This window comes from Salvelinus alpinus, chromosome 10 (genome assembly GCF_045679555.1).
Source record: "Salvelinus alpinus chromosome 10, SLU_Salpinus.1, whole genome shotgun sequence".
NCBI lineage: Eukaryota > Metazoa > Chordata > Actinopteri > Salmoniformes > Salmonidae > Salvelinus > Salvelinus alpinus.
This window is the reverse complement of record NC_092095.1, coordinates 42,803,995-42,829,263: the sequence shown is the minus strand read 5'-3', so window position 1 is coordinate 42,829,263 and position 25,269 is coordinate 42,803,995. Positions and strand designations below refer to the sequence as shown.

Below are 25,269 nucleotides of genomic sequence, written 5' to 3'. Positions count from 1 at the left end.
AAAATACTGCATAGTTTCCTAAGGACTCAAAGAGAGGCGACCATCTCTGTCGGCTCCATCTTGCAGTGATGGCGCCACTCTCCCACTTTCACGCAAACAAACACACACATACTGCTATTCTGAATTATTCAGCTTTCTCACACTTTATCTCTCTCTCTCTCTCTCTCTATCTCTCTCAAAACACACACACACGGGTATTCTAAATTATTTATATCTCAGAAGCCCAGTATGCACACCAAACACTCTCTACTCAAATACACACACACACCCTCAGACTGACTGAAGACTCTCTGACACAGACACGCACACACACTATAACATGGTAATAGCCGTGCTGAGACTGTAGGATCTGGGTCAGCCAGGACTCCAGTGTACTGGAATTGTTACTTTTTAATTAAGCTACACGCCACAACCAGCTAGGCCCTGTAATCATTGAATATGCATTGTGTTGAGCTGTGAAAGTCTTACTCTCCGCCTGTATTAGATGTTTCTGTATTAGTTGTCCCAACTAGCTATTTTAAGATAAGTCCACTAACTGTAAATAGCTCTAGATAAGAGTGTCTGCTAAATCATTAAAATGTAAATGTAAAAAATCTGGGTGGATTGAGCCTTCTCCATTATTACGGCTTCATAATTTTCCACTCAAAAGAAGGAATATAAATTGTACCACCCAAAAGACTCACAGAAAACATTAATTGAAAATACTACACAAGACGATACAGGACCAACACAGTCATAACCCATAACCTCCGTCCCTTACCCATCTCCTCTCTCCTCAATCACAATATCAAATCAAAAGCCAGACAGGGTACCATCTGGTAAAATATTTACAATATTAGCCTATATAATACTTCCTGAGTCTCTCCAAATGATTATTCAAATAAATCTGTTATAATACTCTAATATAACTTTGCTAAGAGGACTGGAATGTGGTGGTAGTGAGCACACAAAGGTACAGGAATGTAAGCCTGAACAAACTATATAAATTATAGGAACATGTTTTAGCTGATGTGAGTTCAACATGATACATACATTTGGTAACCGTTGTGATCTCCTACACATAAACTATGATAAACTGTATAGGATAGCAGTAACAGAGGGACCTGCAATTCCTCTTGTGGTAATACCTCTTCAAATGAACTACATGCTTACGTATATACCCACCTTCTTTACATTCCACTCAGTAAACAGATGTCAAAGCAGGTGGATGCTTGCCATTTGCCTTCCAGATTAGCCACTCTGTCCCTAGAAGCATAATGAATTGTTTTAGGTGACCTACATTTTACATTTTTGTCATTTAGCAGACTCTGTTATCCAGATTGCTTTATAGGAGCAGTTATGATTAAGTGCCTTGCTCAAGAGCACACAGACAGAATTTTTTACCTAGTTGGCTCTGGGATTTGATCCAGCTACCTTTCGGTTACTGGCCCAACGCTTTTAACCTCTAGGCTACCTGCCGCCCCAGAGGGTTAGCTTGCCTCCCAAATGGCACACTATGTCCTATATAGTGCACTACTTAGTAGTGCACTATAAAGAGAATAGGATGCCATTTTGGATGTAGAGTGCAGACACAATGTAACGAGAGTGTAAGGGTGCATGTTGGGGTGGACCCATACTGCCATTTTAGTCATTTACAACCATGGCCCTCTGGATCGACTGGGGCCAGGGACCTTGTTACCCACTTGGCCAAACACCATGAAAAGAACAACTGAAATGCTCACAGAGTTTGTAATGAGAAGGCTAGTTAAAACATTTAACTTACAGTACTTTGAGCATCTTGACATTTTTAGTTCATGTGTAGCCTTTTAGATGCAGCCACTCAGAACTCATCTCTCAGCATATCCAACTCTGCATTATCTCAGCCAATGCAGAGGAAGCATCCTGAATTTCTCCCTATATAGCTCAGTGTTTTCGCCTTGGCTAAACTAGGCTGATAATTAAACACTTTTATTCATATTTACAGATCACATACAAGTTTGTAATTAAGGCACATGAAAGTTCACATGTTCAAGAAGGTATTTCTGCAACAACAAAAAAGAAAAGCAAACAGAACAATTATTAGGGCCCTGCTGTGAATTAGGAACTAGTGTTAAAAGCTCCCGATCCTGTGTGCTGTCACATTTATGGATGTCTCCTTTCATGACGCACTGATTCATAGAATGATTGTGCATTTCCATTGAAAATATTGATTGATAAATGGCCACTCTACTCTGACTCAGAGATGTGTGCTTTTGCTGTTGCAATAATGGCTAGCCATTATGCCACGACTGAAGGGAAACCTCTATGGCCAGAGAACCATTAGAAATATGAATTAGCATGGTCATTTCATTCCAAATAGGGAGACACTGCACATTACAAGAGTTGCCCTTATTCTACCTTTTGGTCCTAACAACACCCAATACCTGTAACGTCCATTATAAAAAGTAATATCTCTCCTTTTTTTGTCAGCACTTTCCATCCTCCAAACAACATCAATATTTATGCTTCATTGTGCTGGCATTCAGTTTTACTTTCAAAACAGAAAGCTCTATTAAAAAAGTTCTCTCTCTGTCGCACCAAATCTTACCATGAGTCACAAACCTCCGCTTTTGTGTGAGGGAACAAAGTTTGTCGCAGCATCTGCAATACAGTAAGTGATAATTTCTCTCTCTGAGGTGGAGTAGTAGAGCAGAGCTCTGAGGATGGAGAGTCCAAGTCTACTCTAAGTTGGCACTGAGGTCCAGTAACTACTGTATGGGCGGGTTTGTGTGCATGCCTGTGTGTTTAGTGGGCACTGAGATTCAGTAGCAGTATGGGCCAGGGGCCGCAGGCAGCAAAACACTGATCATGTTGTGGTTTGGCCTTTGTTACAACAGTAAACTATCAATGACTACTTAGCCTACACAGCCAAGGCAGCTCCCTGCTAGATATCACTACAGTATTGCAGAGACCACCTGACTACAATATCATTCACATGGCTGGACTGTAGCGAGACACATTCTGTTTGTGTGAGTAGTGTTAGTATTATTATTATTATTATTAGTAGTAGTAGTAGTATTCCCAAAATGCATCACCTGGTTTGATATCCCTTACACTAGGTATTCCCAAACTGAGGTACGCCAAATAAAAATTTCATTTCACATATATATATATTTTTTAAATAATCAAGTCACATTTTCAGTCCATTTATATTTATATTTTCCAACGGGGCTATACATTTGAGTAGCCTCGTTTCACTAACAAAAATAAAATGAAACCTTCTATAATAACAACACAATGTCAAATACAGGTAGCCTAGTCAAATAATTAACATTCAATCACATTAACCGTTACTCTCTCGCGGGAATTCCACTAACGGCCTGTATGTAGCCAAACGTAGCTGCTGCTCATTCCGTATGGAAAAAAGTAAGGCCCGCGTCCGTAGAGACACATACCAGCTCTACTGGTAGTACTGCTACGACAACTGCTACTACTAGCAGTACAACACCTGCACCTATCGACGACACAAGTTGTTCTGCTTCCACGAGCACATCTAACGCAAGCATCAGTAATTCTACATTTGTTGTTAGCCCAGCTAGCATTGACACAGAGTTGTGAATCTGATGCAGCCGAAGAGCTACTGCCCCCTTACCTGGGAAAGCACCGAACAACAGACAGGGACTTTGGACCTTCGAAAAGACGCAAATACGATGAGAACTACATTGATTTGAGGTTCACTTATATTGGGAGTAGTGCCTTTCCTCAGTCACAGTGTGTTATATGTGCAAAAGTACTATCTCACAACTCGATGAAACCTTCAGTCTTGCGCAGACATTTAGAAACAAAACATGCCAATTTGAAAAATAAGCCACTGGAGTTTTTTGAGCGAGAATTATGACGACTTTCGAGTTGTAGGACATGTTTAAAAGCAACAAATACCATTAATAAGAAGCTTCTACACCTGCATTGCTTGCTGTTTGGGGTTTTAGGCTGGGTTTCTGTACAGCACTTCGAGATATTAGCTGATGTACGAAGGGCTATATAAAATAAACTTGATTTGATTTGATTTGGATAGAAGAGTCTTATATGGTGAGATACCGAGTGGCTTGGACAGGAAGCCCCATACTATTGTGGAGGACTTAATTATTCCTGCTGCCGCGGATCTGGCTGAGACGATGATGGGCGAAAAGGCCAAAAAAACTATACAGACAATGCGTTCATCAAACAACACTGTTTCACGACGCATCAGTGACATGGCAGAAGATGTCTTGAAACAATTACTGCTTCGCATACAAGTCAGTGAATTCTATGCATTACAGCTGGATGAGTCAACAGATGTGGTGGGCCTGGCACAGCTCCTGGCATATGTCCGTTACGTTTATAGAGGGTCAATTAAGGAAGACATCCTCTTCTGCAAACCACTGGAAACCAGGACAACAGCAGAGGATATTTTTAACCCTTTCACACGTACCATCACACGAGTGTGATCGTTCTGCAGTGGTCCCTGAAGCGTACGATCACAGCCAGATTAGAATGCTTATTTAGAACGGACAGTTTCGAATGTGTTAAACTTTGTTAAAGCAAGGCCCCTGAACTCTGATGTATTTTCTGCACTATGCAATGATATGAGCAGCGACCATGTAACGCTTTTACAACGTGTGCTGGTTATCAAGGGGCAAAAAATGTACACATTGTTCTGAATTGAGACGAGCTTAAGTTTTCTTTATTGACCATAATTTTCACTTGTCTGACCGCTTGCATGATGACGAGTTTCTCACACAACTGGCCTACTGTGTGATGTTTTTTTCTCGCCTGAATGATCTGAGTCTATGATTACAGGGACTCTCCACAACTATATTCAATGTGTGGGACAAAATTGAGGCGATAATTAAGAAGTTGGAGCTCATCTGTCTGCATTAACAAGGACAACACAAAGGTCTTTCCATCATTGTATGTTTTTTGTGTGCAAATGAACTCAAGCATACGGACAATGTCAAATGTAATATAGCGAAGCACCTGAGTGAGTTGGCTGCGCAATTACGCAGGTACTTTCCCGAAACGGATAACACAAACAACTGGATTCGTTATCCCTTTCATGCTCTGCCTCCATTCTACTTAAGACATCTGAACAAGAGAGCCTCATCGAAATTGCATAAGCGGTTTTGTGAAAATGTAATTTAATCTGGAGCCACTGCCAGATTTCTGGATTGGAGTATCCTGCCTTGGCAAATTGTGCTGTTAACCTCTCTGGGATATGTGGGACGCTTGCCACTTGGCCAATAGCCAGGGGAAATGTAGAGCGCCAAATTCAAAAAAATGATATAAAATCAAACTTTCATTAAAACACACATGAAAGATACCAAATTAAAGCTACACTGGTTGTGAATCCAGCCAACATGTCAGAATTCAAATAGGCTTTTCGGCAAAAGCATACGATGCTATTATCTGAGTATAGCAAGATTGTAAACAAAGAGAGTGTAGCATATTTCAACCCTGCAGGCGCGACACAAAACGCAGAAATAAAAATATAATTCATGCCTTACCTTTGACGAGCTTCTGTTGTTGGCACTCCAATATGTCCCATAAACATCACAAATTGTCCTTTTGTTCGATTAATTCCGTCGATATATATCCAAAATGTCCATTTATTTGGCGCGTTTGATCCAGAAAAACACAGGTTCCAACTTGCTCAAACGTGACGACAAAATATCTCAAAGGTTACCTGTAAACTTTGCCAAAAAATTTCAAACTACTTTTGTAATACAACTTTAGGTATTTTATAACGTTAATAATCGATAAAACTGAAGACGGGATGATCTGTGTTCAATACAGGATTAAAACCAAATGTAGCATGCCTTCTGGTCATGAGCTTCAATCTAACAGGACACCTAGAGTGACTCGACTTCAAGATGGCCGTATTTCTTCATTACACAAAAGAATAACCTCAACCAATTTCTCAGGACTGTTCACATCCAGTGGAAGCCGTAGGAACTGCAAACAAGTCGCTTAGAAATTTGGTTTCCCAATGAAATTTCATTGAAAAGAGAGTGACCTCAACAACAAAAAAATCTGAATGGTTTGTCCTCGGGGTTTCACCTGCTAAATAAGTTCTGTTATACGCACAGACATGATTCAAACAGTTTTAGAAACGTCAGAGTGTTTTCTATCTAAATCTACTAATAATATCCATATCTTATCTTCTGGGGATGAGTAGCTGGCAGTTGAATTTGGGTATGCTTTTCATCCAAAAGTGAAAATGCTGCCCCCTACCCTAGAGAAGTTAATAAATGTTTTGTATAGTGTGTGTGTGTGTGTGTGTGTGTGTGGCAGGTTTACAATTATGGCAAAAAACAACATTTGAGAGTGCGCTGATTCTGGTGCTAGAGGGGGTCGGCAGCTGGAGGTTGAATGTTTGAAGTGGTACAGGACTATAAAAAGTTTGGGAACCACTGCCACGGACCATATTCCACGGACCATATTCCACAATGGGTTTTCACTCCATCCTTGTACTTGATGGATCAATTAAGGTCACTAATTAGTAATAAACTCCCCTCACCTGGTTGTCTGTCTTAATTGAAAGGGGGAAAAAATTAAAAATGACACTTGGTGGTTTGAATTTGACACACCTGCCGTACACTATTAAAATAGTACAAGCATTAATCCCGACAAGTTTTCTTACCCTCCCTCACCTCGCTAGCATTCATTTGAATATCCACATTTTCTGTATCATTTATCTTCCATGTTCACAAAGCCATCTCCCCTTAAGGCGTCAGCATACTTTGGTTAGACTGGCGAGAAAATGGGATTTGCTTTACCTAGCAATACATATAATAGTGAAATACGGAGATGGGATGTAGGGGCATACGGCCGAGAGAGAGATGGAGTTCTTTCAATAGAGTTCTTTCCTGTCCAAACTGCTGCGGAAAACCCTTGATTTACCACCGCCAGCTGTCCTGCCAGGTACCATATCGCCAAGTCAAATGTTTTCCTGGGAGATGCAGCTTTATAAGCTATGCTTATAATATGTTGCAATGTTGCAATCAATTTCCCTTGTTACTGCATACATGTATTTTCCTCCATATGAGAAATGCCATTTTATCAAGGCTTTTGGAATATTGTTAATGGGAAATGTATTTTTTTAGTTGTTGACCAAATAGGCTATATTTTATATCTGACATACATTACCAAAAGGATGTGGACACCTGCTCATCAGACATCCCATTCATCTGGGTTAATATGGTGTTGATCCCCGCCCTTTGCTGCTATAACAGCCTCCGCTCTTCTGTTTGGGACTTGCTTCCATTCAGCCACAAGAGCATTAGTGAGGTTGGGAACTGATGTTGGGTGATTAGGCCTGGCTCGCAGTCGGCGTTCCAATTCATCCCAAAGGTGTTCGATGGGGTTGAAACCAGGGCTCTGTGCAGGCCAGTCATGTTTTTCCACACTGATCTTGACAAAGCATTTCTGTATGGACCTCGCTTTGTGCACAGGGGCATTGTCATGCTGAAACAGGAAAGGGCCTTCCCCAAACTGTTGCCACAATGTTGGAAGCACAGAATCGTTTAGAATGTCATTGAATGCTGCAGCGGTATGATTTCCCTTCACTGGAACTAAGGGGCCAAGCCCGAACCATGAAAATAGCACGAGACCATTATTCCTCCTCCACCAAACTTTACAGTTGTCACTATGCATTCGGGCAGGGAGCCAAATCCAGATTCATATGTTGGATTGCCAGATGGTGAAGCGCTATTTATCATTCCATGTTACATGTTTCCACTGCTCTCATTCACAGGTGTCCATCTCAATGAACCTGGGCATACCTACAACTACCGCCACTCTCGTTGTCGGGGAGTCATAGAGAATGCTTTCGGCATCATGGCTGCAAGGATGAGGATTCTTGGTCAGCCAATCGAGTTTACCACTGAAAAGGCTAAGGACATGTGTGGCCCTCCACAACTATCTGTCCTCCATGGATGAGGCTCATGAGCCAGATGTCTCACGCTTTTGCTGACACGCCCCTCCCTTCTAGCAACTACCAACCTGGGGGCAACAATCTCCAAGAGCCAGGGAGGCTCATGTCAGTGTGCCATGGCAGGAAGACATGGTTAGGAGAGGACAACTCAATCCAAGGCCAGCCAATCATGCAGAACAGGTCTTTGTTTGGACACACGCACGCACGCACGCACACACACACACACACACACACACACACACACACACACACACACACACACACACACACACACACACACCCACCCACCCCTTGATGTATGCACACAGACTCATATAGTTCTTTGTTGTGTGCACTGTGGACCAAACTACTTTGTACTAAAATGTAGAGTTTTAATCTTGGTAATAAATTGAAACTTCATTCTATGATGACTGTAAAGTCTGTGGCCCACAGCTATTCTCAATGTTGTCAGAACTTGATGTTCAAATAGTATGCATTGAAACACTTTGTTTTTCAGCAGAAAAAAAAACTTTATTCTCGCATCTTGGCTCTGAAAGTAAACCACAATTCAATAGAAAACTGTCTGCTAAGAACAGACGTAAACAACACGTGTCAATGAAATATAAATAAGGTGTCAGTGTGTAGATACAAATATTTAATTTAATGTCAGAAAATATAATCGAAACCGAAATTGAAAACACATTTTTAAAAGGGAACAAGTCTTCATTTTAACTGTGAATATTCAGTCTACAATATTTTAGAAATAATAATATACAAGTTTAGAATATTACACTTCTTCAGTTTTCCCACTTTGTAGTTATTGCACTGGTGTTCCAGATATAAAGATGTTTCTTGGTGATAGAAGTTCTAGGCCTATACACAGGACAGAGGTAGCAGCCTGGCCGGGGTCGAACTGAAACCGAACCGACCTCAAAAAGCACTATTAGCTCAGCACTACTAGCCAGCCAAGTAGCTTGCGCTAGCTATTGTTAGCGAACATGGCTACTCTTTTCCTCAACTACAATAGAAAATACAACAACATACCTCATCCTCTGGTGAAGACGATATGTTGCTTTCCGTTTCTCCATGCTTCATGTGCCAAACAAGCCAGCGAAGCTGCGGCAAAATGTATTGAGGAGCCTTTCCACCGGCATCTCCACTGCAGCCCTTGCTTCTTTTCTTTGGCTTGACGAACTTGGCAAGTACACTATCCCACTTTTTCGAACAAGTGATTGGGTCGGAACACAGCGTCTCCTCAATCTCCCTCCATGAGTTGGGCTTTACATGCTGGTCTTTATATAATGCATGGCATAATGCACTTCGACCAAGTGATGGTCGAATGTTGTTGTTGTCGTTCGCCACGTTTATTTCACACTCAGTTTTGGGCTGAAGAAGAAGAAACTTGCGTCACCACTACAGTTGACCAGTCACAGACAAATGGCTGTAGACTTCGGCTACCAAACTTCGGCTTGCCTCTAGAATTTTTTGGTGTGTGCACGAACAGCCAAAAAAAACTCTTTCTGAAGACCAAAACGAACAACATTTTTGTCAAAATATATACACAAACTGTTCCGAACTATTTCTGATGGGAAGTATGTGGACGCCTTTAGAAGGCTTTGTGTCTGTGTTTGAGAAACAGTGTCATGAGAGTAGAGAATAGAAGGGTGTGTGGGACAGATCGAGACAGAGGGTTCAACCAAGGAGAGAGAGAGAAGTAGAGTGAGTGTTCTCAGAGATGGGTAGAGTTAGAGTCAGTTGCTCTGCTCACCACTATAGTAATCTGAGCTGAGCAGCGGTGTGAGGTTGTTTTCATGGTATGGATGCAGTTTTGGATTTAATTGACTGGGTGCAGAAGAATAGTCAGCTCTGATTAACTCTTTGGTGTGTCCTCAGGTAAAATGAAGAGATTGAGAGAAAGAAAGTGATAGGAAGCTAGAGAGAGAGAGCGAGAGAGAGAAAGAGAAGGGGGAGGGAGAGTAGGAGGGAACAAGATTGAGAGAAAGAAAGAGAGTAAGATTGATATAGAGAGAGGAAGAAAGAGAGAGCGCAGTAGATTGTTCCCTGCCTGCCTCTGTGAGATGGCATAGGTAGACATAATTCCTGGGACATCTCTGACAGTCTGTCAAGTGGCGGAGCAGGGGACGGACTAGGATAAGTTTAATAACAAAGACACACACACACAAATCTACCCACGTGTATTGGTAGGTACACATACCACATATTAACATACAAAGTGGAAATTCATGGTTGGAAAGAAATCAGAACCACAGAATACATAATACAATAAACTAACCCAAAATCTTTCCATTTGTTGAGGGGGATTTTATACCAGTACCAGTGATGTAGCCTAAGTATCTTAAGTGCTCTCTAAGTATGCAGCATTATTGACCATACGGCTACTATTAGCATAAGTAGATGCTACATCAGTGTAAACATCCTTCCTTGCTTCCCTTCTGTGTGTGTGTGTTGTGTGACTGACTGTCTTAATTACAGTCTCTCTTCCTTAAATTTTAATAGTCCCCCCTTGATTTATGAATATTAATGAATACATTGTGTCGTACATGCTGCTGTTTCCCCCGCTGTGTGTGTGTGGTACAGTGCCTTGCAAAAGTATTCATTCCCCTTGGCGTTTTTCCTATTTTGTTGCATTACAACCTGTAATTTAAATGGATTTTTATTTTGGATTTCATGTAATGGACATACACAAAATAGTCCAAATTGGTGAAGTGAAATAAAAAAATTACATGTTTCACAAAAATTCTACAAAATGGAAAAGTGGTGTGTGCATCTGTATTCACCCCCTTTGCTATTAGTCCCTAAATAAGATCTGGTGCAACCAATTACCTTCAGAAGTCACATAATTAGTTAAATAAAGTCCACCTGTGTGCAATCTGAGTGTCACATGATCTCAGTATATATACACCTGTTCTGAAAGGCCCCAGAGTCTGCAACACCACCAAGCAAGCGGCACCATGAACACCAAGGAGCTTTCCAAACAGGTCAGGGACAAAGTTGTGGAGAAGTACAGATCAGGGTTGGGATATATAAAAATATCCGAAACTTTGCACCATTAAATCCATTATTAAAAATGGAAAGAATATGGCACCACAACAAACCTGCCAAGAGAGGGCCGCCAACCAAAGTTCACAGACCAAGCAAGGAGGGCATTAATCAGAGAGGCAACAAAGACACCAAAGATAACCCTGATGAGTTAAAACATTTGCTTTTTGGCCATCACGGAAAATGCTATGTGTGGCGCAAACCCAACACCTCTCATCACCCCGAGAACAACATCCCCACAGTGAAGCATGGTGGAGGCAGCATCATGCTGTCGGGATGTTTTTCATCGAAAGCGGGTCAGATTTGAAGGAATGATGGATGGCACTAAATACAGGGAAATTCTTGAGGGAAACCGGTTTCAGTCTTCCAGAGATTTGAGACTGATACGGAGGTTCACCTTCCAGCAGGACAATGACCCTAAGCATACTGCTATAGCAATTCTCGAGTAGTTTAACATCTTATGGGCAGGTGGGCCGGTAGCAATCCTGGCCAACATCAGGTGAAATTGCAGAGCGCAAAATTCAAACAGTATTATAAATATTTAACTTTCATAAAATCACAAGTGTAATACATCAAAATAAAGCTTAACCTCTTGTTAATACAGCCGCTGTGTCAGATTACCAAAAAAGGCTTTACGGCGAAAGCACACCATGCGATTATCTGAGGACAGTGCCCTGCATACAAACACACAAAAAACATATTTCAACCAGGCAGGTGCGACACGAAAGTCAGAAATAGCTATATAAAAAATACCTTTGATGATCTTCTTCTGTTGGCACTCCAAAATGTCCCAGTAACATCAAAAATGATCCTTTTGTTCGATAATGTCCTTTATATCCATAACAACTCTGTTTAGCTGGTGCGCTTCAGTCAATAATCCACTCAGTTTCCCTCCATCAAAATGCATACAAAATGAATCCCAAACGTTACTAATAAACTTTTCCAAACAAGTCAAACAACGTTTAACAACGTACCCTATTACGTTAAAAAAAAAGTATTATTTAAGACGGAGAATCGTTATTGTCTTTACCGGAGATAAATACCAAAGAACGCGCTCTTATCCACGCGCATGGAAACACTACAGCCAAAATGGGAGCCACCTAGAAAAACTACCATTTCTGGCACATTTTTCCAAAAACCAGCCTGAAACTCTTTCTAAAGACTGTTGACATCTAGTGGAATCCCTAGGAACTGCAGTCGGGGGGGACTTGGCCTTATAATAAAAATGATAGCCATTGAAAATAGTGGTAGGCAGAATTTTATTTGGAGGGGATGGTTTGTCCTCGGGGTTTCGCCTGCCATATCAGTTCTGTTAAACTCACAAACATAATTTTAACAGTTTTAGAAACGTTAGTGTTTTCTATCCAAACCCACCAATTATATGCATATCCTAGCTTCTGGGCCTGAGTAACAGGCAGTTTACTTTAGGCACACTTTTCATCCGGACGTCAAAATACTGCCCCCTACCCAAGAGAGGTTAAGGGAAACATTTGAATGGCTTAGTCGAAGCCCAGACCTCAACCCAATTGAGAATCTTTAGCGGTATCATTTTCGTCAACATCTGCTGAATTGCAGAGCGCCAAATTCAAATTAAATTACTAAAAATATTTAATTTCATGAAATCACAAGTGCAATATACCAAAACACAGTTTAGCTTGTTGTTAATCCACCTGTCGTGTCAGATTTTGAACATATGCTTTACAGCGAAAGCAATCCAAGCGTTTGTGTGAGGACATCGATCTGTAGACAAAACATTACAAACAGCTAGCAGCAAAGTAGCTTGGTCACGAAAGTTAGAAAAGCAATAAAAATTAATCGCTTATCTTTGATGATCTTCGGATGTTTGCACTCACGAGACTCACAGTTACACAATAAATGTTTGTTTTGTTCGATAAAGATTATTTTTATATCCAAACCTCCATTTGGTTGGAGCGTTTTGTTGACTAATCCACAGGCTCGTGCAGGTAATGACGGGCAGACAAATTCCAAATAGTATCCGTAAAGTTCGTAGAAACATGTCAAACGTTTTTTTATAATCAATCCTCAGGTTGTTTTAAAGATTGCTGTACACCAGCGGAACTCATCCAACTTGAAGGAGCTGGAGCAGTTTTGCCTTGAAAAATGGGCAAAAATACCAGTGGCTAGATGTGCCAAGCTTATAGAGACATACCCCAGGGACTTGCAGCTGTAATTGCTGCAAAAGGTGGCTCTACAAAGTATTGACTTTGGGGGGGTGAATAGTTATGCATGCTAAAGTTTTTTTTGTCTAATTTCTTTTTCGTTTCACAATTACAAATATTTTGCATCTTCAAAGTGGTAGGCATGTTGTGTAAATCAAATGATACAAACCCCCTGAAAACCAATTATAATTCCAGGTTGTAAGGCAACAAAATGTGAAAAATGCCAAGGGGGGTGAGTACTTTCGCAAGCCACTGTAAATCTCTGCAGGCACTATGCCAACACCCCCTTTTCTCCTCACGCATGCACACACACACCTCACACACATCAACCCTCTCCTATCTCACCCCCACTGTTCACCCAAAGTCACTCCACCCAAACTCAATTAAAGCACACAAACACAAAACGGAGAGAAAGAGAGAGCGAGATTAACACTAGAGTCATCAGACAAAGGCGTCTTAATTGCTCCCACTCTGCTCCTCCCTGGATTCATTATGGGCAGAAGAGATTGCTGCAAATCACAGGTGCTCCAGCTACCGGCTCCTCTGTGATTGTTGTTCCTGAAAAATGATGTGTGCCACTAAAGAGAATGATCACACATGGAGAGAAAGAGAGGGAGGGGAGCTAAAAAGAGAGACAAAGATACATGGAGAAAGCTAAAGAGAGAAGACAAAGACGGAGAGAGAAATAAGTGTGGAGCGTAGTGGAGAAGAAAGTCAAATTAGAGCTTTAAGGACACTTCCCCTCGCCAATACGTCAACATAAATCATGTGTGTGTCAGCTCCCATAGAGCCTTGTCTTATCTGGTCTATGGTGAGCATCATTACATGACTCCGAGCCAGGCAATATGAATTGAATAAAAAAGAAATCCAAGCAATGTTTCAGCAATAACAATTTGTTGAGGAAAATAAAACTTTATTGAACAATCTAAAGTCAGCAAACATACAAATTAGTTTCAAATCAAACTTGACAGAGTTTCTTGTTCTGACTCTTATTTCCTTGAAGCAAACACTGCAGAAACACTCCAGTTAATTAATAGGTGGAGTCCAGTGGCTAACAGGTCGGCCCTAGAGGGCCAGTGGCGTGCAGTGTAGACAGAGGTATTGGCCAGATCTACACAACGTCTGTGTGTCAGTGTACTTGGGTGCATGTTCACGTGCACGCGTTTGTGTGTGTGATGTGTTTGAAAGCAACTTGGTGCCGTCTGACATGAGCACTCATGCAGTGAACTGCGGCTTTGGGCCCCTGAGATGGTGAGGGCCCACTACGATCCAGGAAGCCCCTCTCAACACCACACGTCACACTGGGTATCACTCGTCACCTCTCCCCACGTTTGACATACACAGAATCCAGATGTCCAAACTTGGGCTCTGCATCATCTAGCACAGGAGCGACACGACCACACGGTTCTTCAGAGGAATGGACAGATTTGAGATGAGGAAAAGAGACAGAGTGAGAGAGTGAGAGAGTGAGAGAGTGGGAGGGAGGGAGGGAGGGAGGGAGGGAGGGAGGGAGGGAGGGAGGGAGGGACCCACTGACAGACAGAGGCCGAGAGAACGAGCAGAGAGAGAGAGGGAGAGAGGGAGCGAGAGAAGGGAAAGAAACTAAAGAATAGAACTGTAGCCACAGCGTTAAATCGTGAGCATGGAGATGCTTTTAACAAGCGAACAACGTGTAGTTTGACACATTTAACTTAATGTGAAAGGGAAGAGGACGAGAATATAAAATGCAAGTTAAGGACTTGGGTTTGCTTCTGAGCAATCCTCTGCTCTAGTTCATTTTGGATGAGGAAGTTTTGAATGGCGAGGCGAGCAAGCTGCTCAGAATGGGAGTTACTACTTTAGAATGTGAAAAGGACTGAAGGTACTCTATTATCCAAATGGAAAAGGGCAGAATACCAGATTTAGGACACCGACATAATGTGTGTCCCAAATGGCACCCTATTTCCTATACCACATGTGTCAAACTCATTCCACGGAGGGCCGAGTGTCTGAGGCTTTTCGCTCCTCCTTTGAACTTGATTGAGGAATTAAGGTCACTGATTAGTAAGGAACTCCCCTCATCTGGTTGTCTAGGTCTTAATTTAAAGGAGAAACCAAAAACCAGCAGACACTAGGCCCTCCAGTTTGACACCTGTCGTGGAAATTCAGTACTGAGAGAGATTTGGTAATTTCTTCAAACAATCATCTTTATTTAAAATCGATTAATTATTGCAATAATAAGGCTGGTCGACCCGTCACCCTTGAGTGTTGGACCGAGTAACCTAACCTTTACACAAATGTAGAGTACTATTTATAGCTGACACTAACAATGCTCAGTCATAGTTGGTTCAACCCCTTTCATGCAGACCAAGGAGCATCATAAGCCACTCTGGGTTCATCGTGTCGTTATCTGCACGTAGGTTGTCGTCTTAACCCCACCCTGGCTTAGTTTCCCAGATGCAAGGATGATTTAGAGACAATGAGGAATTGTTCTAAACTCCTCCTGGCTATCTCTATCTCGGTTACAACCACCACATCTTGTCTATGTAATGCAGTCTAACTCATTTGTCAGCTCAAGCCATCTCTAGTGACCATACGCCCAGATTAGCAGCAGGGAACTTTAAAAACACAGACACTAACAAGACAGAAATATCCTCTTATTTGTTAAGTATTAATTGCTAACTATTAATATCAAACAGATCAGGTAAATGTGTAATTTTTCTGTCACACATCACCGCCCTATACAGTGCTGTACTTTCGACCAAGAATAGTGCACTTTTTGACCATGGGTGCCATTTGGAACGCACACATAGACTTCTTCAGGGGAAATAGCACTAATAGAGCTTTTGTATCACCGTTAACATACCTAGTAAAATCTCTATCTAGTTACAGAGTTCCTCCCTCCAAGATTATCTTTCTATCCTATTTTGGTCAGATAATGATGAAGAGATGCATTTAATACAAAAAATACATTTTACTCCAAGGGTGTATGAACACATTTCGTTCCTCCTACTTTGTTCTTCATTTCATGCCCCTGGGTAGTGACACATATGGCTTCCCATTTCTCAACAGAAGTTGCTAAATCGTACATGGCCCAAACCTCCATGGTCACATCACAGAATGACATATATAATTGGATTATAGGATCTCTAAATTCATGCATTGAGTCTGCCAATACACTTTCCGGAGAAGTGCTATCACTTCACACTGCCATCAACATGCCCTAGGAACATTCCTCGAACTTGAGCGAGCACCACCAGAGTAAGATATGTGAATGCATAACCGTTTATCTATTAGTCAGCTCCAGTACAAGCTAAATCTGAACTGTAGAGGTACTTTACATCCTCTCAGGAACATAAAACAAGGTTGACACGCACGCGCACGCACGCACGACAATATATTAACACATTCACCCGTGTTCAAGAAAATTATAATGCCATGTTGCCAAGAGCCAAGAGCAACTTAATTCACACACACTTTAAATAAATCTGCAGTGGGTTCATCATGGTAATCTAACGTGTTTGTCAGAGATAAAATATGGGTCGAAATGAATGAGAAGCTTTTATGTTTTCCCCAGACAATGTAGCCATAATATAAGAATCCCCCCTTGTCTCCGTTAGAGTCTGTATAGCACCTTTCAGAGTGCTATATACAAGAGATCAGGGTGTTACTTCTGACAAAATATTTAAGTGCCTTTGAATGGGGTATGGTAGTAGGTGCCAGGCACAAGGTTGGAGTGTGTCAAGAACTACAATGCAGCTGGGTTTTTCACACAATAGTTTCCCGTGTGGATCAAGAATGTCCACCACCCAAAGGACATCATGCCAACTTGACACAAATGTGGGAAGCATTGGAGTCAACATGGGCCAGAATCCCAGTGGAACGCTTTCGACACCTTTTAGTGTCCATACCTTTCAGTGTCGACTAATTGAGGCTGTTCTGAGAGCAGAAGTGGGTGCAACTCAATATTAGGAAGGTGTTCTATAGCCCTCTCCGAGCTGGGCATCTCCGGCGCGGCCCACGCTTGGATTGCGTCCTACATGACAGGTCGCTCCTACCAGGTGGCGTGGCGAGAATCTGTCTCCGCACCACGTGCTCTCACCACTGGTGTCCCCCAGGGCTCTGTTCTAGGCCCTCTCCTATTCTCGCTATACACCAAGTCACTTGGCTCTGTCATATCCTCACATGGTCTCTCCTATCATTGCTATGCAGACGACACACAATTAATCTTCTCCTTTCCCCCCTCTGATAACCAGGTGGTGAATCGCATCTCTGCATGTCTGGCAGACATATCAGTGTGGATGACGGATCACCACCTCAAGCTGAACCTCGGCAAGACGGAGCTGCTCTTCCTCCCGGGGAAGGACTGCCCGTTCCATGATCTCGCCATCACGGTTGACAACTCCATTGTGTCCTCCTCCCAGAGTGCTAAGAACCTTGGCGTGATCCTGGACAACACCCTGTCGTTCTCAACTAACATCAAGGCGGTGACCCGTTCCTGTAGGTTCATGCTCTACAACATTCGCAGAGTACGACCCTGCCTCACGCAGGAAGCGGCGCAGGTCCTAATCCAGGCACTTGTCATCTCCCGTCTGGATTACTGCAACTCGCTGTTGGCTGGGCTCCCTGCCTGTGCCATTAAACCCCTACAACTCATCCAGAACGCCGCAGCCCGTCTGGTGTTCAACTTTCCCAAGTTCTCTCACGTCACCCCGCTCCTCCGCTCTCTCCACTGGCTTCCAGTTGAAGCTCGCATCCGCTACAAGACCATGGTGCTTGCCTACGGAGCTGTGAGGGGAACGGCACCTCCGTACCTTCAGGCTCTGATCAGGCCCTACACCCAAACAAGGGCACTGCGTTCATCCACCTCTGGCCTGCTCGCCTCCCTACCTCTGAGGAAGTACAGTTCCCGCTCAGCCCAGTCAAAACTGTTCGCTGCTCTGGCACCCCAATGGTGGAACAAACTCCCTCACGACGCCAGGTCAGCGGAGTCAATCACCACCTTCCGGAGACACCTGAAACCCCACCTCTTTAAGGAATACCTAGGATAGGATAAAGTAATCCTTCTAACCCCCCCCCCCCCCTTAAAAGAGTTAGATGCACTATTGTAAAGTGGTTGTTCCACTGGATATCATAAGGTGAATGCACCAATTTGTAAGTCGCTCTGGATAAGAGCGTCTGCTAAATGACTTAAATGTAAATGTGTTCCTTATGTTTGTACATTCAGTGTATATGCACACAAACACACAAATACACGTACACAACATCCCTATACCCGCTTCTACCACACATGGCCGTCACATGTATTTATAGTGTATGTCTGCTATGTGCATAGTTTGAGGCCCATGCTATGTCTTTACATTGGCTGATTTAATGGTGGCTACAGCAGTTGCTGTGCAGTGTGGAGGGCAAGCTTGGCCAGAGCTCGGGGGCCATGTAAGCTGAAAGTCACACACTGTAGTTGGTCAGCCTCCCAGTCTGCATCCAAATCATTCAAATGTATTTATATAGCCCTTCTTACATCAGGTGATATCTCAAAGTGCTGTACAGAAACCCAGCCTAAAACCCCAAACAGCAAGCAATGCAGGTGTAGAAGCACGGTGGCTAGGAAAAACTCGCTAGAAAGGCCAAAACCTAGCAAGAAACCTAGAGAGGAACCAGACTATGAGGGGTGGCCAGTCCTCTTCTGGCTGTGTCAGGTGGAGATTATAACAGAACATGGCCAAGATGTTCAAATGTTCATAAATGACCAGCATGGTCAAATAATAATAATCACAGTAGTCAGCACCTCAGGAGTAAATGTCAGTTGGCCTTTCATAGCCGATCATTAAGAGTATCTCTACCGCTCCTGCTGTCTCCCTCTTGCCTTCTCCTGGTCAGGATTCTGCCTCCTATGGCCTGCTACATCCCCACAACACCCCAATGTTTAGTCACAGCTCTCTGGGAGCTGGGTAAACCAACAGAGCTCAGGGACTGGACCTCCTGCTTAATCAGTTGATATTGCTGATATGGCTGTACACACACATGCACGCACTCATGCACACACAACACACGCGTACACGCATGCACACACACAACACAAGCATGCATGCACACATGCACTACAGTGGTAGGCTTGATTACCAACAACGACGAGGCGGCCTACAGGGAGGAGGTGAGGGCCCTCGGAGTGTGGTGTCAGGAAAATAACCTCACACTCAATGTCAACAAAACAAAGGAGATGATCGTGGACTTCAGGAAACAGCAGAGGGAGCAGCCCCCTATCTACATTGACGGGATAGTAGTGGAGAGGTGTAACGATCGTCTAATCCGAGGAGGAGGAGTAAGGGTCGGACCAAAATGCAGCGGTAAATGTGGACATAATGATATTTATTAAAGTAAAGATGAAACACGAAAACACTTTAACAAACTACCAACACAAATAAACGATGTAGACAGACCTGGACTTGAGAATTTACAAAAAACGAAGAACGTACGAACAGGAACAGACTACATACACGAACGACAAACGAAACAGACCCGTGTGGTAGACATACAGACACGAGAGACAACCACCCACAAACAAACAGTGTGAACAGCCTACCTTAATATGGTTCTCAATCAGAGGAAACGTAAAACACCTGCCCCCTAATTGAGAACCATATCAGGCAACACATTACACCCAACATAGAAACACAAAACATAGAATGCCCACCCCAACTCACGCCCTGACCAACTAAACACATACAAAAACAAGAGAAAACAGGTCAGGAACGTGACTAGAGGGTGGAGAGTTTTAAGTTCCTCGGCGTACACATCACGGACAAACTGAAATGGTCCACCCACACAGACAGCGTGGTGAAGAAGGCGCAGCAGCGCCTCTTCAACCTCAGGAGGCTGAAGAAATTCGGCTTGTCACCAAAAACACTCACAAACCTTTACAGATGCACAATCAAGAGCATCCTGTCGGGCTATATCACCGCCTGGTACGGCAGCTGCTCCACCCATAACCGGAAGGCTCTCCAGAGGATAGTGAGGACTGCACAACGCATCACCGGTGCAAACTACCTGACCTCCAGGACACCTACACCACCCGATGTCACAGGAAGGCCAAAAAGATCATCAAGGACAACAACCACCCGAGCCACTGCCTGTTCACCCCGCTATCATCCAGAAGGCGAGGTCAGTACAGGTGCATCAAAGCGGGGACCGAGAGACTGAAAAACAGCTTCTATCTCAAGGCCATCAGACTGTTAAACAGCCATCACTAACATTGAGTGGCTGCTGCCAACATACTGACTCAACTCCAGCCACTTTAATAATGGAAAGATTGATGTAATCAATTTATTACTAGCCACTTTATATGATGTTTACATACCCTACATTACTCATCTCATATGTATATACAGTACTGTACTCTACCATCTACTGCATCTTGCCTATGCCGTTCGGCCATCACTTATTTATATATTTTTATGTACATATTCGTATTCATTCCTTTACACTTGTGTGTATAAGGTAGTTGTTGTGAAATTGTTAGGTTATATTACTTGTTAGATATTACTGCATGGTCGGAACTAGAAGCACAAGCATTTCGCTACACTTGCATTAACATCTGCTAACCATGTGTATGTGACAAATACATGTGATTTGATTTGAAACACGCATGCACGCACATACGTCAACACACACATTGCGCACACACACACAGGAGGTGATGTTGCTGCTGTGCTGTCTCCTTCCCTCGCTCGTCATGGCCCATATTGTTGGGTTTGTCCTCCCAGAGTGCAGTAGTGTTGCCGGTTCAGTCTAGCTGTGTGTCACTGTAATTGGTTCACAGTGGGTATTTTACCATCTGACAGTCTTGTGTGACTGTACCTTCCCAACTGTCTTCTGGTGGCGTTGTATATGGCAGGCTTTCTCTCTGGCTGTGTTAAATTGTCCCAGACAATAGACAGAGCTGGCTGTGCTGGAGTGAATGAAATGTAAATCCATTATGAACACCCGTCCTTCCCTCTCCCTTGGCATCCCTTGGAACAGTTGACATTTGTCCTGCTCCTTGATGTAGAGAGGAGGGGAGAAAAGGTTAACAGTGATAAATTAATAATAAAATGTCCCCCTCTCCTCCACCTCTTCCTTGGTTGGAGGTGGTCCCGTGAGGCTCTGTGAGGTGGTCTGTCAAGGAGCCTTTGATGGCAGTGTGTCGGTCGGGCGGTGACACACAGAGCCTGTGGTTTTTAAGTGGGTTTGGTCGGTCGCTAAGCTCACAAATACACAGCCCTGTTGTTTACCCCCAACCCAAATAAGAAATGCCACTGCCAATGGGATCGACTGCCCTAGTGCACAGTGAAAGTAACTTCATAAAGCCAGAGGGAGGGCTTATTTCTGTAGAGTGCTCTCTGAGAGCGTGAGAGAGAGAAAGTAGGAGAGAGAGAGAGGTCTCTTCCACTCCAGAGTTGACAAGGCAGAGAAGTTACTGTAGTGTGTTGCTGTGATAATGGTGATGGTGTCCTCAGCATCATGTACTGTACTTCACTCTGTTTTCCCTGAGAAAGTAAAGTGGACCATTGTAATACTATCTCCTGGGTATTGTCCTCTCACTTCTCTACATGTCTTTCTCTTTTCAGACTGTATTGTGAACCTGCTCTATGTCTCTCGGTCTCTGTCCCTTTATCTCGTCCTCTGATGTGTTAAGTTTAGGACTTCCTTTGTCTCTCCACCTTTAGACAGGGTTCAAGGCTGGGGTCATAGGGTCAAAGGTCAACTGACTTGGTCACTGCAAATCTCTGTGATTTAATATGGGGCGGCAGGTAGCCTAGTGGTTAGAGTGTAGGACTAGTAACCGAAAGGTTGCAAGATTGAATCCCTGAGCTGACAAGGTAAGAATCTCTCCACCCTCTCCGAGCTGGGCATCTCCGGCGCGGCCCACGCTTGGATTGCGTCCTACCTGACAGGTCGCTCCTACCAGGTGGCGTGGCGAGAATCTGTCTCCGCACCACGTGCTCTCACCACTGGTGTCCCCCAGGGCTCTGTTCTAGGCCCTCTCCTATTCTCGCTATACACCAAGTCACTTGGCTCTGTCATATCCTCACATGGTCTCTCCTATCATTGCTATGCAGACGACACACAATTAATCTTCTCCTTTCCCCCCTCTGATAACCAGGTGGTGAATCGCATCTCTGCATGTCTGGCAGACATATCAGTGTGGATGACGGATCACCACCTCAAGCTGAACCTCGGCAAGACGGAGCTGCTCTTCCTCCCGGGGAAGGACTGCCCGTTCCATGATCTCGCCATCACGGTTGACAACTCCATTGTGTCCTCCTCCCAGAGTGCTAAGAACCTTGGCGTGATCCTGGACAACACCCTGTCGTTCTCAACTAACATCAAGGCGGTGACCCGTTCCTGTAGGTTCATGCTCTACAACATTCGCAGAGTACGACCCTGCCTCACGCAGGAAGCGGCGCAGGTCCTAATCCAGGCACTTGTCATCTCCCGTCTGGATTACTGCAACTCGCTGTTGGCTGGGCTCCCTGCCTGTGCCATTAAACCCCTACAACTCATCCAGAACGCCGCAGCCCGTCTGGTGTTCAACTTTCCCAAGTTCTCTCACGTCACCCCGCTCCTCCGCTCTCTCCACTGGCTTCCAGTTGAAGCTCGCATCCGCTACAAGACCATGGTGCTTGCCTACGGAGCTGTGAGGGGAACGGCACCTCCGTACCTTCAGGCTCCTCATCAGGCCCTACACCCAAACAAGGGCACTGCGTTCATCCACCTCTGGCCTGCTCGCCTCCCTACCTCTGAGGAAGTACAGTTCCCGCTCAGCCCAGTCAAAACTGTTCACTGCTCTGGCACCCCAATGGTGGAACAAACTCCCTCACGACGCCAGGTCAGCGGAGTCAATCACCACCTTCCGGAGACACCTGAAACCCCACCTCTTTAAGGAATACCTAGGATAGGATAAAGTAATCCTTCTAACCCCCCCCCCCCCTTAAAAGAGTTAGATGCACTATTGTAAAGTGGTTGTTCCACTGGATATCATAAGGTGAATGCACCAATTTGTAAGTCGCTCTGGATAAGAGCGTCTGCTAAATGACTTAAACGTTAATGTTAAATGTTAAATCTGTGGTTCTGCCCCTGAACAAGGCACTGTTCCTAGGCTGTCAATGAAAATAAGAATTTGTTCCTAACTAACTTGTCTAGTTAAATAAAGGTACAATTATCAGTGTCCTTTCTATCTCTGCTAAAATTAGTCATTTTTCTCTACATAATTGCGGCTTTCTCCTTGGCATGCAAATACCGGTCTCTCATTCGCATATAGCCTGCTGCCCTCTCCTGCTCTTCTCCTCTTTCCAATTAAGATCCAGACAGAGATATATGGCCTCTCAAAGGGAGTACGTCATAGAGGGCTGGGCCCACCACTGCCCCAGACAGGGGGATATTGAGTGGTTGTGACCCCAGCAGAGCACCACCTCGCTGGTCATCACACCCACATATCTCCCCCCTGTGAACTCTGTAGAGGTGAAAGTGCCCTTGATGGGAGTAGTTACTACAGAGCAGAGCAGGCAGCTCTCTCTGTGTGTGTGTGTGTGTGTGTGTGTGTGTGTGTGTGTGTGTGTGTGTGTGTGTGTGTGTTGGATGGTGGACACTAGCACCATTAAAACTCTTTATCTGCTGTTCAGATCATATCTCCCTCCACATTGTTCTAGATCCAAGTCTCTTTTATATAGCAGTTAAACCAAATAGGTTTATATCGGTGTAATATGTATCCATTATAAAATGTTGATAAGCAAGCTTAACAGCATCATTTAAAAACATATATTATTTGTAAACTTTTTTAGAGCAGAGATATGGATTGTCATTGATGTACTGAATGTGTTTTTGAATGGTGCTTATTTTGTTGCTGTGCCTACCAAACACACACTCCATCTTCAGTCTCTCACTCCTGTCCTCTCCTCTCTTCCTCCATCTCTCCCCCAGTTCCCTCAGTCCTCACACAGAAGACCCAGAAGACTCCTTTCAGAGGGAGGGGTTCGGACACCAGAGCATGTCGGAGAAATGTACCAAACAGTTGTGACAATGCCAATCAGCTGGAGATCATCAAGACCCGGAAGTCCAAGAGCATGGACCTAGGTAATAACTAATGTAGGCTATGCACTTGGTCAACACGTTTTAAAACTGAGTTATGAAGGTTTATGACATTGGCCAATCTAGGAATATAATGTGTCTTTATGGTCAACACTCCAACCCCCTGCCATGTCATCTATTCCTCCCCCACATGTCCCTCGTCCAGCAGCATACCACCTTGCATCCCACTGCTGGCTTGCGCCTGAAGCTAAGCAGAATTGGTCCTGGATGGAAGACTAGATGCTGCTGGAAGTGGTGTTGGTGGGCCAGTAGCAGGTGCTTTTTCCTGTTCTAAAATAAATATCTCAGGGGCAGTGATTGTGGACATTTTTCTGTGTACGGCGTAGTCTTTTGATTGGGACGTTAAACGGGTGTCCTGACTCTCTATGTTCACTAAAGATTCCGTGGCACTTATCGCAAGAGTAGGACTGTTAACCCTTGTGTCCTGGCTAAATTCCCATTCGTACAATCATACAACCAACTTCCAATTGGCTAATTCATCCCTCTAACTATTCCCCGGGTCATTGCTGTAAATGAGAATGTGTTCTCAGTCAACTTACCTGCCAAAATAAATATATACCCTGTAACCCTGTGCCCAGTGGCCCAGAGAGAAACACGGTTACATCCTCCTCTACAGTGACTTTAAGCAACCCTTTTTTCATTCTTCCCGAGCCGGATAGTAACAAAGCACAAAAACTACCTGTGGCGTTCTGCATTAGCATCGAATAGCGCCCATGATATGCAACTCTTCAGGGATGTCAGGAACCAATATACTCAGTCTGTCACGTTCCTGACCTGTTTTATGTTATTTTTGTATGTGTTTAGTTGGTCAGGGCGTGAGTTGGGGTGGGCATTCTATGTTTTGTGTTTCTATGTTTAGGTCACTTGTAATTAGCCTTATATGGTTCTCAATCAGAGACAGGTGTTTGACTTTTTCCTCTGATTGAGAACCATATATAGGTTGGCTGTTTCACACTGTTTGTTTGTGGGTGATTGTCTCCTGTGTTTGTGTCTGCGCACCACACGGGATTGTTT

At 43.7% G+C, this 25,269-nt stretch overlaps 1 protein-coding gene across 1 annotated transcript in view; it reads left to right on the top strand.

The window, feature by feature from the left end:
* LOC139532076 (partitioning defective 3 homolog) overlaps positions 1 to 24,234 on the top strand; it is a 28,180-nt gene extending 3,946 nt beyond the window's left edge. The window contains exon 2 of the mRNA XM_071329208.1: positions 24,088 to 24,234. Coding sequence (XP_071185309.1) covers positions 24,088 to 24,184 — 97 coding nt within the window. The 3' untranslated portion in view covers positions 24,185 to 24,234. The remainder of the gene's footprint in view (positions 1 to 24,087) is intronic.
* The last annotated feature ends 1,035 nt before the right edge of the window (positions 24,235 to 25,269 follow it).